This window comes from Hippichthys cyanospilos, chromosome 1 (genome assembly GCF_059441005.1).
Source record: "Hippichthys cyanospilos isolate Australia breed blue-spotted pipefish chromosome 1, RoL_Hcya_1.0, whole genome shotgun sequence".
In the NCBI taxonomy this organism is placed as follows: domain Eukaryota; kingdom Metazoa; phylum Chordata; class Actinopteri; order Syngnathiformes; family Syngnathidae; genus Hippichthys; species Hippichthys cyanospilos.
This window is the reverse complement of record NC_142369.1, coordinates 1,896,081-1,908,642: the sequence shown is the minus strand read 5'-3', so window position 1 is coordinate 1,908,642 and position 12,562 is coordinate 1,896,081. Positions and strand designations below refer to the sequence as shown.

The following is a 12,562-nucleotide window of genomic DNA, read 5'->3' as shown; positions in this document are numbered from 1 at the left end:
AGGTTAAAAAGGTGATTGAGTATAGCGCCGGATGACGGCCTTTGTGATCTCCGCCGCTGAAAGGGCCGACTAAATGAAGGCCGGACTAGCGCCAGGAGCTCTCGCCGCTCTTCCCGCCATCCGTTGCGTGGCGATAGCAAGCCGAAGTGGCGATTAGCGGGAGCTGGCGGCATACGTGCCGCTGATTAGGACGACACGCGCCATCTGATATATATGAGATGTATGCCGCCTAGGAACGGTCAGGTGACTTTTTTTTTTTTTTGAAGTATTCCGAAAATATAACTTCTAAAAAAATTCAATGACATTCAATTCAATGACATTTGACACGATTGACAAAAGAATTAGAACCATCTAACGATTATTATTATACTGAAATAAATAACCCAGAAAGTTGGGTCAAATTGACCCAGATATTGGGTCGACCCTTTTTTTGACCCACAATTGGGTTATAGTTTAACTGATACTAGTATCAGCTGCTATATTGAAATGGATAACTATTTCTTTCAAATGATCTGTCATCGTTATTTCGGGGGGGAAATTTCATGTGTCAAAAGCAAAGGTGGAATCAGAACCTGGTATATTATTAAAAAACAAGAAATACAAAATCTTCTTTTTTTCCCCCATGTATCGATACAACTATCGACTCCTGTCTTCAAGTATTTTTACAATCATATGTAAAAATTCACAAATAAGAAAAGAAAATTGCCAGACATTTCCTGAAATTGTTACTAAAATACCTAAAATATATCAAAATGATTGATATGGTGAACCTGGTGTTGTTATCAGGAACTTATGAAAAAATGGCATCAAATATATATATATATATATATATATATATATATATATATACATATATATATAAGAAAAGTTTACTATTATATTGAGCATTCACTAACAGCAGTAACGCGCATAGCTGAAAGCAATCCACGACGAGAGCTCGGCGACTTCCGGACGGCTGCGTCGCTGCGCTTACCTCGAGCCCAAACGCCAAGAGAAGCAACGCAGCGGCGGCCCGGCCGCCCCCCGTCATCTCTCCCCAAATCCCGCGCCTTGGCGAACTGAACGGAGACCAGCGATCGCGTCGCTTTTGCCTCCGCTTGTTGCGTGCATGCGTGTGACAGTGCGGAGGGGGCGTGGGAGTCCTTGTGGGTGGGGTGGGGCGGGGTGGGGCGGGGGTCAGGGAGGGCTGTTGACTCAGCTCGGCTCCCGCACTGAAAGCGCGCGCGTCAAGTGACGTGTGACGTAACGCGCGGAGATATGTCGCTCCCGGTGCGAACACGTTGCTGCTAAATTTATGTTTGCATACCAGCGGGAGTCAAGAAAAAAAGAGAAAAAAAAAAGGAGGGGCGGGTAGGGGAAGTTTAAAGAAACATGTTTCGTGGACTGCAGAGCTTGCGAATTGTAAAGTTGGACACGCTCACCTTTTCAATCATCTGCTGAAGAGCTGCTGTCAGCGCACGCGCCAGGCCGCTGCCACTGGACACCTGGACTGAATAAAAAGATTGGTTTAAACAAGACGCTTGGACGGGTTGATACACTCTGAAAACATTTTGGAGTCCAAAATAAATCATGTGGGTCAAAAGAGGGCCTAACACAACGGTATGACCAATTCATTTACAAATTCAATTCAATTCCAAAAATTTGAATCAAAATCAATAACCCGCTTGGGTCCCTCATGAATTTGGAACCAGTTACATAAATTCTCCAAAAAACTCTCGTTTCGTATTAATTCATTTCATCAATTGTTAACGAGTCAAATTACCGTATTTTCCGAACTATAAGGCGCACCGGATTATAAGGCGCACCCTCAATGAATGACATATTTTTCAAACTTTTTCAATCACAATATAGTAATACTCAAAGTAATGACAATAATAACTCTAAACTCGCAACAGCATCATAACTCAATGTCAATATGAGCAACCTTGTTTAACTGTAAACACACAAAAGAAACAGGTCAACTTTATCAGTTCATTCCCCATCTACCAATCCCAATCTCAATATTGATCCATATATAAGGCGCACCTGATTATAAGGCGCACCATCACCTTAAAAAAAAAAAAAAAAAGGCTTTTAGGTGCGCCTCTAGTGCGGAAAATACGGTAATCAAACTAAGAGAATGAACCAAAACATTTGGATGGGCCATGTTTGGCCCAACTTAGGGTATGTTTGTACATAGTAAGTCGAATCAGAAACTAACAACAACAACAAAAATGGGGTTGGCTTGCTAATAATTCATTTGACATCGATTATGGTAAAAAAAAGCGCAATACAATGGGGTAGTCCTTTTTCACCCCATTTGGGTTAATTTCGCACTAACTGCATTAAAGCACTCACACACATTCAAACGGTTAAAAATGGGCCGACAGAAGATTTGGTATTTTTGATGTAACCCAAAAAGTTGGGTCAAAATTAATGAGTGATCCAAAAAAACAACCATACTTTCTGACTTGTGGGTTATTCATTTTTAACTCAACTTTCTTGGTTAAATAAAAAAACAAAAACAAAATGGGAGCAATATGAGGCAAGTGGGAGTTGGTTCTGTTTGGACCCGTAATTGTTTTCTTATTTTTTAACTTAAGACTTTTAGAGTGAATTAAATCGCTACGGCATTAGCATTAGCCACAGCAGCTGCAGCTGCCAATATAGGGTCCGACCTGTGTACACTTTAAAAAACAATTCGGTCCAAAATAACCCAAATTGGGCCAAACACAAACCAACCCAACACTATGAGTGATTCAATTATATCCCAACATTTGTTGAATGCAAAACCAGAAAACAACAGCAAAAATTTGGTTTGTTCTGCAAATTAATCATTTGACCTCAACGTACTGGGCCAGTCCTTTTTTGACACAATTTGGGTTAATTTTGCACTAATTGTATCAACCACTCAGGAACAAAGGTAAAATGGGTTCTAAATGACAATTTTGAGCCTCTAAGTGTTTTTATAATGCTTTTTGTCAAAAAAAAAATTATCAATGGCCCAAATTGGTCGAAATTGACACCAACATAACATTTGGTGTTTTTTACGTAAGTCAAAAAATTGGGTCACTATTAACGAGTAACCCAGATAACAACCCAACTTTCTGATTTGGCGGTTATTAATTTTGATACGACGTTCTTGGTTAAATGAAAAAAAACTGCAGTATGTTTCTTTTTGACCCATAATTGGATTCTTTCTGATACAAGTTCTTTTAAAGCGAAATGTGTTTTTTTTTTTCCTTTCTTTTTTTATGACTCGGATGTCACAAACACCCTCTCCCACTTGCGGGCGGTCAAATGTCACTTTGACCTTCCTAAAAAGAAATTGTCAGCTTTGAGATAAGGCGATGCGATCACTTCGAAAGTCATAAAAGGGAAAGTGTCGGGGGCTCAGCTTGTTTTTTTTCGGAAGAGCGGAGCAAATCTGCGAGGGAATGTGGGCAAGCTTACAATAGTGCAGGTATGCCAAGTATGAGCCACCTGAATTGCTGGCTGACACGCAGGCTCCAATTGGACTTAATCTCCATTAACAAGCTGAGCGCAGGAATGCAAATGTTTATGACCCCCCCCCCCCCCCCCCCCCCGCCTCTCGGAAAGTCAGACAAACCCCCTTAAGACCCGAGTTTCATCCTGGAAATATTTCTTTAAAGGCCGGTTTGTTGGCGGCAAATTCATAAGACGCTCTTGAACTCTGACCCCGCCCCCACAGTGCGAATATCATGAATAGTTGACATTGAGAGCGCAAAAGCTCAGCCACATCCTCATGTTACAAGCCGGATCGCTGGCGCAAAATGAACTTTCCTGGGTTGCCGCTTTATTTTTAGCCTCTGGAAACGCTTAATCGCGGATGACTTTTCTCTCAAGGCGATCGGATGCCGCCGTTTGTTTTCCTACGGAATTACGCCAGTATGTACATTGCGCGCCGAGATTTCCTTGCTAAACGTTCTCTTCGGAGGTCATGGCAGCCACCCCCCGCGTCCATATGAGTAACCCGGTTGTCTCCCCTTCAGGCCGAGCCCAAACGGAGCTGTTTGACGGGCCGGGAGTCAAAGTGCTGCTTGTCACATGGGTTCAAAGAGCGGGCCAGGAATTTGCCAGCTACATGCTTCTTCGTGGGACAGCCGCCGGTTTGTTTTTGCACTCCGACGTCTGCTCCAGCGTGTCGCAAATGCGACTGCGCAACCGATGCGAGCGTGACGAGAAAAACCCGGACCCCCGCAACTTAGTCTACCGCAGAATGGGGGGACAATTTAGCTTCCCAATTCTTTCTGATTTTCGGCTACATATTCATCAGTGGTAGGTACCCAACGATCGTAGACCTGTGAGTCAATACCAGCGGGAACGAGAACCATGTTTTTAGCATTTAGCTTCCACGTACGATTGAATGTGTCTCAAATACAGTGGGCCCCCGGTTTACAAGATTAATCCGTTCCGCGGTTGGGATCGTAACGCGAATTCGCCGTATGCCGGGCGATCAAAACCTATGTTAATTAGCTCATGTCTGTAAAACCCCAGGTAAAAACATCAAAATTGTATATACATATTAAAAATTGGTATCAAAATAGTATAGTACGAGCCACTTATATATCATATATAAGCATACAATTAAAAAACATCATAAATAAAAAACATATAAAGGATTTATTTACCTTTGAGGGACGTGAAAGCTTGTTATGATCATATTTTCTAGTGAGGGTAGCCTCGCTTAGTAGGCTAATACAAAGAAGTCTAAGGTAGCCTGGGGTAGGCTAGGCTACCTTAGCCTTATTTGTATTTATCTCCAGTTTCGTTTCCATATATGTTCCTCTGTAACAAGTTTGAATTAAGCACTAAAATGTACTATAAATAAGTTTTTGTTGGAACTCAAAGGAGAACAAATCTTTAACGTTCCACCATTTTGGAACGAGTGACTCCGACCAATTGCATACCAGCATCTTAGTGTTTACGGGTACCGACCAATAGTAGTCCAGCATCTTAGGGAGTCGTGACGCTGACCAATAGCACACCAGCATAGTAGTGATGTAATCGGTGACACGTGCATACACGTATGAGCGCCGAGTGTCACCTACGCACACTGACCGCCATGTTTGAGCTATAGTAAGGCAAAAAAAAAAAAGGCGTAAAGAGGGGACAAAAAAACGACGTCTTCGTCGTAAGCTGAAAAAAAAACGTAAGGCAGGACGTCGTAAACCGGGGGTCCCCTGTACGTTCAATTGAGTTTGCCAGTTACAAAATGTTTACCCCGCACTGGCAGCTCCAAGGATCCGTCTAAAATAGAAGCACAAAAGGGTCACGCGGTGCCTTTTAGCATAGCGTGCATAACACCCAACTAGGCAACTAAGCTCAGTCAGGTCGGGAAAGTAAAGCGAGCCACATTGTTTTTGGCTCCCGCCTGTGCCCGGCCGGCCGGGGGCCTTCAACCAACACTCCCAAAACAAAGACATTGCCTGTGTTGCTGCCCGGCTTGCCAACCCCCAAAATGTTTTTTTTTTTTTCTAATTCCTTCTAAGTGCCTATTTAAGCAGCTGTTTTCTGTAAACATTTGGCCGCGGATCGTTGGCAATTAGATTTCCTAATCCGCAAATCTGAAATGGGTTACGAGGGGGGTTATTCCCTCGCGACTCGCTCGGCTGGCCTCCGCTCCCCTCGGAGGTCGCCGCACAGCACCATGCAGACTTTTTACACTTTGTTGACAAAATGTTGAGGAAAACAAACAAACAAACAAACAAACAAATTCCCAAAGTCACCCGATTGAGCTGCTTGATCTTATCTGTGGGCCCACAGATACACTGTTGTTTAGTTCCTCTGACTACCGATGGACAAATGAAGCTTCATGAAGCACTTGTGAAATTTTTGGGCTCCACTAGATGGCACTCTTGGTTCAAAAAGGCAGAGGACATTTCATACATTTCTACTGCAATAGTGTGTATTTTTAAACCTAGCACCATCTGGTGGAGTACAACAATAACACAAGTGCTTCATAAAGCTTCACTTTCCATGCACTGTGTTTGTTTTGTTCTTTGAACAAGGTAATGATCCACAATTCACTTTCTGCACTAATAAAATGACCTACAGTACTCTCTATTTTAAGTATTTTCAAATATAAGGGGCGCTGCATTATAAGGCAAATAGAATAGAAGTTACAGTAGTGGCTAGCATTGCGTTAGGCATCCGCTAGATGGAGTTGTGCTATAGGGGAATGTCAATAAAAATCACTTACATCAGTCAAAATATCAATAGAAAATCAGAAATTAAGAGTATAGAAGATTTGTGAAAACTACTATCTGAAGAATGGGTAAAAAAAAAAAAAAAAAACCTCCAACAAGGTGAAGAAATACTGGCCTGAAGTCATCTTAAATATGTTTTAAAGAACAAACGTTTGCCTCCATACCTTTTGTTGTCGAACTTGGTGTCAAGGGTTTGAGAAACCCGGGAACCAATTTCTGTCAGCAGGTGACACTTTCCCAGGAGAGGAGCCCACAAGTATCGGTTACCCAGCTCCATTATCTTCAATACAAGGACAGTGGAAACCGAGAGAAGAACCTCAATGGACTTTTTTTGGTATCCTGCCTCAGCCCACTTGCAATGCTAATTTCTCTATTAACTACAATGCTGTAGCCTATTTCCCACACTTAAACTTAAATTATGTAAGAGGTAAATAATATGCTATTATTGTTAGTTTGGTTTATAATGGCTTTGTATCTTTCATGATTTTCCAGAATTTCTGTACCATTGATTTACATAAGCGTCATCTGGTGTTAAAAAAATAAACGTGCACGGGACATGTTCTTCCACTTGTTTTGTAAACCGCAATACAATTTTTTCTTAAAGCTGAAAACTAAAACAATTTGATTAAAAAAAAAAAAAGAACATGTCATACTCATTATCAGGCGACCGAGATTTATTTTTAGCTGCAATATCTTAGGTATTTTAAAAATAAAAACGTCAGCACTGTTTCCACACGATTAAGTCAATCGTCACTTCCTTGACTTTACCGCCATCGTGTGTAATATTTCAGTAAATGCACTAAAATGCCATCGCCTCAGCTTCACAATGACACTCAGAAGTGTAAACAGACCCAAAATATAAATAACCACTAAATTCTGTTTAAATAATATTTGAGTAATTGCGTTTTTTTTAAAACAGCTTTTCCGCCTCCTTTATGCAAAACACGTCTTACGAATGCTGCCTTCAAAGACACTCCCGTTATGATGAGTTAAAATATTTGTACCATCGGGAAAACGTATACCAGATATTTATAGCAATAAAGATACTTCGAAAATGTGTTCGATTACATTTCTATGACCATTACACAAATTATACGACAAGAAATGTAAATAACTAATGTTACGTTAGCCAATATGTGAGAATTTCTTAGTCTCCAAACGTCACACACTTCCGGGTTAGCTTCTTGCGTCGTATGCCCCATTTGTACGGAAAATAAAATAAAACTACAACTTATTGTAAAGTCAATATCAAGCAGTTGAGCGGCCACAGAACGACACTGACCTGCAAAAATATGTTTCCGCCTGACTTTGCATGGGGAGCGGCGACTGCGGCATATCAAATTGAAGGTAGGTAAAACAACTTCACAGCTGCTACCAAGCATTGTTTGTTTTTTTGAAAATCTTTATTTAAAAGCTCAATTTACAAGAACTCTAAATAACCAAATAAGTATACATAAAACATGCACAATTCACCCCAATGTTTCGCAACACACCGAAGATGTTTTAAAGTCATTGAAATACATTTTTACTCGTGTCCTCTGCATATATTTGTATTTATCCTTTGATTTGTTGTTCACGCATGTTTCTCTCCGTCGAATTAAAATGTGATCTTGTTGTTTATATTCTGTAAAGTAAGTTCATAATTACAGATTTCATGCAAGATAAATCGGCAAATGTCTTATTCATTTCATCTGTGCATGTAAATTGACAGAACAGATGCATAACAACAATTGATCACAAATGTAATTTCCGGTGACGTCACAAATCCCAAACGGAAACGTAAATTTGAACTATCAACGGCTCAAACCATTCTTCAGATGATTTTTTTTTTTTTTTTCAGGAGGTTGGCAAGCGGACGGCAAGGGTCCGAGCATCTGGGACACATTTTGTCATGAGGGGGGCCGAATGTTCGGAGCACAGACGGGTGACGTGACCTGCAACAGCTATGAATTGTGGGAAAAGGACCTAAAGTGCATCCAACAACTTGGGCTGACCCATTACCGCCTATCTCTCTCCTGGGCCCGTCTCCTTCCTGATGGGACCACAGGATATGTCAATCGGAAAGGTACCAAAAAGGTCTCACGTATGTTCAAAAGTGATCAGTAGCAACGGCAACCCTGTCAGAATGTTTTGATTGTTAAGCTTCAAAGTAGCAATTAAAATTGCAAAGCTCCAGATGATTATGAATCTTTGTCTTCTACCAGCCTGTAGTTGGCATTTGCAGCCATGTTGTCTTTCCGCAGGTGTCCAGTACTACAATAAGGTCATTGATGATTTACTGTCATGCGACGTGTGCCCGATGGTCACGCTCTACCACTTCGACCTGCCCCAGGCCCTCCAGGAGCGCGGCGGCTGGAAAGCGCCCGCCATCGCCGCTGTCTTTGACCGCTACGCCCGCTTCTGCTTCCAAACGTTCGGGGACCGCGTAAAACTCTGGCTCACCGTCAACGAGCCGTACGTGTGCGCCAAGTTGGGCCACGAGGACGGCGTCCACGCGCCGGGCCTGAAAGAAGCGGGAACCGCCGCCTACCTGGTGGCTCACAACATGTTACGTGCTCACGTCATGGCTTGGCGCAGCTACGACTCGCTTTACAGGTCCAAGCAGGTGCGTACAGAAAGCTGATGCTCAGTGTCCCTGGGAGTCGAGTTTTAGTACCGTATTTTCCGCACTATAAGGCGCATCCTCAATTGGTGACATATTTGAAAACGTTTGCCATATATAAGGCGCACCGGATTATAAGGCTCACCCTCAATTAATGACGTATTTGAAAACTTATCAATCACAAGATAGTAATACTCAAAGTAATAACAATAAAACTCAATAATAACTCTAAACTCTCAATAGCATCACAACTCAATATGAGCAACCTTGTTCAAGTGTAAACACACAAAAGAAACAGGTAAAGCTTACTTTATCACTTCATTCCCCATCTACAAATCCCAATATCTCAATATTGATCCATATATAAGGCGCACCTGATTATAAGGCACACCATCAGCTTTTTTAAAAAAATTAAGGCTTTTAGGTGCGCCTTTTAGTGCGGAAAATACGGTCCTTTCGTTGTCCGGTGTTGTAAAATATTTCAGGGTGCACTCGTTCTCGTGACAGACAAGCGAAGCTTCATGAAGCACTTGGGATATTCTTGACTCCTCTAGATGGCACTCTTGGTTCTAGGAAGCAGCTGGAATTTAGTACATTTCCACTCAACAGGAGAGCTGCTAAATGCATAATATTTTGCACTACATGATATTTATCTTCCTCATATGTATGCAGTGTTTTCACTCAATCTACTCCCTAATAAGATCAGAATATAATTCTAGTCTTTTATTAGTGGTTCACTATTAATGCCCTTATTGCTCTATTACTGCTTGTTTTTGTTTTATTGCCTACCTTATTATTTGCTCGATTATGGAATGTCGTCTGCTCGGGAAAGTGAACGGAATAAGAATTTCATTGTTTGGTATTACTATACATATGACAATAAAACTCTTGAATCTTGAATCTAGGACCCCACCTAGAGGAGTAAAACAGTACGCCTCATTTTCCAGTAGCGAGTCACCATCCGTACTTTGAACAAGGGTCTGTTAAAAATATTTTCAATTTAAATAATAAAAATACTTCCAAATAACACCTTTCTGCGTAAATATCTGATGTTATGACCTGCGGCTTATAGTCTGATGCGGCTTATCTGTGACAAAATGTTTTTTGCCGCCACAGCTTATATACATACCGGTGCGGCTTATGGTCGGAAATTGACGCTAATAGCTGAATATCGAGCAAGGACATTAAAAAGATGGCTTTTCACAGGGCGGTGCCGTGTCCCTGGCCATTAACAGCGACTGGTTCGAGCCAATGCGTCCCGAGGACCCGGCGGACGTGGCGGCTTCGGATCGTTCCCTGGCGTTCACCTTGGGATGGTTCGCGTGGCCGCTCTTCGTCACCGGCGATTATCCCCACGCGATGCGGGCGGCCGTCGACGCTCAGAGCGAGACTCTGGGCTTCGACGGCGGCCCGAGGCTTCCCGCCTTCTCCGAGGACGAGCCGTCGCCGTTAGGCGCGGCCGATTTCTTCGCCCTGAACTATTACACGTCCCGGAAGGTGACGCGCGGATGCGTTGGCGAGCCGCGCATGTGCTTAAAGAACGACCGGGATACGGAAGAGGTCTTGGATCCGAATTGGAGCATTTGTGGCGCCTCCTGGTTGGCCGTGGTGCCGTGGGGCTTGCGCAAGCTCCTCAACTACATCAAGGTAAGTGGGCGCCATGCCAGTATCATCAAATCTGTTTGTCGTTATATGTAAGTTTTGTGCTTTGGCGTCATCCGATGACTTCTTGGACCTATGTTAAACTGAGGGGGCGGAGTCTCATTTCACCCGTAATATTTTGTCCAAAGCTATGTTTTTTTTCTCATGATTGCATATTGACTTGCACCTAACAAATGAAAATAAACTGTTATCAATAAATGTATGGTTTTATTATGATAGTTCAACCGTTCCTATAATGAAAATAGGTGCAAAAACAAAGCTGTTTTTCTGTTTTAGCGTTTAGCCTACTAGCATGTTTCAATGAATTTGGATGCATGTTCAACCGTTTTAACAAATAGATTTGAGTGAATTTGCAAAAACGTTAAAATGTATTTGCAAGTAAATTCGAATATACTTGCAAGTATATTCTAAAGTACTTGGAAATCCATTCCAACGGATACTAAATGCTAAAAACAGACATTTATTTGCTTATTAAGTTATATAAACAAGCATTTCCTTTTAAGTATTTGGCCACATGCATTTGAACATACTTGTAGGCTAAATTCCAAAAACATAGCCTTTTCTCCCTCATAGTTTTATGGGTTATTGACTTTTATTGAAGATTTAAAAACGATTTAGGTACATATAGGGTAAACTGGTAGAAACACAGCAATTTCTCCTATAATGCCACAGGCTACTGCTTTCATGGTTTCATTATTACTCATTATTATGGTTTCATTATTATTTCCATTTTTACCCATAATGCACTGCTATTATGCATAATGCATAATGTAATGGGTACACACGTGCGCAAGTCAATGTGTGTATATGTATACAGTGTGTTTATATATATATATATATATATATATATATATATATATATATATATATATGTGCCGTCTTGTGGCAAAAAATGTAAGCCTTTTTGTGTGTGCCATAAGCGCGTTTGTTTTGTTTTGTTTTTTTTCATCCTTGTGTACTACAATCAGCCTTGCAGAGGCTTTCTTTGCCATTCATTTGACCTTCACCTTCCAGGACACATTTGGCGACCCAGTGGTCTACATCACAGAAAATGGCTTCTGTCAGGCCGGGCCGTTGGTGATGGAGGACGCTCAGCGTGGCCACTTTTTCAAGGAAACCATCCAGGAAGTGGAAAAAGGTATGGTGACTGATGTTTTGGGGTCAGCGGGCGGAAGCTCACGTGTCTCCCTTCCGCGCAGCTATCGGAGAAGACGGCGTCAACGTCCGCGGGTACTTTGTCTGGTCACTCTTAGACAACTTCGAGTGGGCCGACGGATTCAGCCTCCGCTTCGGATTGTTCCATGTGGACTTTTCCGACGCGGAGAGGAAGCGAACGATATACCGCTCCGGATTGGAATACGCACGGATTATCTCAAAATACAAAGCTGTGCACGCCAAATGATAAAGATGTCCTCCACCAACCTGCCAGATGATGAAGGCAAGTCCATTTATATATATATATATATATATATATATATATATATATATATATATATATATACGCTCGCTCTACATCAAAAACAATTCACACAAAAGGGAAAGTATTGGGAAAAAAGGACCTCTAGGAACTGAAATTTCACCCAAATGGTCAAAGTTCAAAATAGCATGGCGTCTACCATCACCCCTGCTTGAAAATTATGTCAAATAAACATCTTTGTGCATTCTTTTTGTCTTTTGATCTTTACATCAAAAGTATTACACATCAAAAGGAAAAATGGAAATAAGACAATAGGGAGCTGAAATTTCACCCAGATGGTGACAACATGTCAGGTTCAGCACGACATGACCACTCAGTTATCATACTACTGGGAATGTGCCATCGCAGGGCTCAAACATGCGAGAATGATGTGGAAGAAAATGACCCAAAATGGTCAAAATACTTCATTAGGGTTCAATTACAGAAACAGGACGTTTTTTGGGGACATTGTTTCTTTCTTTAGGCATGTGGAAGGTTGTTTTTTTTCCAGGCTTTTGGCATGTGGAAGGTTGTTTTTTTTCCAGGTTTTTGTGACAGCCCTCTTTAGGAAAACTGCAGAAAACTTGTTTTCCTTATCTCTGATCTCAGAGTGCTGCATGCCAACAGGCCTTT

At 41.7% G+C, this 12,562-nt stretch overlaps 2 protein-coding genes across 4 annotated transcripts in view; one reads left to right on the top strand and one right to left on the bottom strand.

Annotated features, from left to right (window-relative positions):
* Window positions 1-7,592, bottom strand: part of adamtsl3 (ADAMTS like 3) — a 70,901-nt gene extending 63,309 nt beyond the window's left edge. For 2 of the 3 annotated variants that reach the window (XM_088424737.1, XM_088424741.1), the window contains exon 1: window positions 974-1,085. In XM_088424737.1, coding sequence (XP_088280863.1) covers window positions 974-1,030 — 57 coding nt within the window. In that variant the 5' untranslated portion in view covers window positions 1,031-1,085. Of the gene's footprint in view, window positions 1-973; window positions 1,086-1,421; window positions 1,490-6,373; window positions 6,490-7,491 lie in introns of those variants that run through there. The other variant, XM_088424738.1, reaches the window with a different exon arrangement.
* gba3 (glucosidase, beta, acid 3) lies at window positions 7,095-12,137 on the top strand. Its single transcript, XM_088424744.1, has 6 exons — window positions 7,095-7,556; window positions 8,050-8,274; window positions 8,453-8,814; window positions 10,018-10,458; window positions 11,488-11,611; window positions 11,673-12,137. Exons 1-6 carry the CDS (start codon window positions 7,502-7,504, stop codon window positions 11,873-11,875), a joined length of 1,410 nt encoding a protein of 469 aa, XP_088280870.1. The 5' UTR covers window positions 7,095-7,501; the 3' UTR covers window positions 11,876-12,137.
* The last annotated feature ends 425 nt before the right edge of the window (window positions 12,138-12,562 follow it).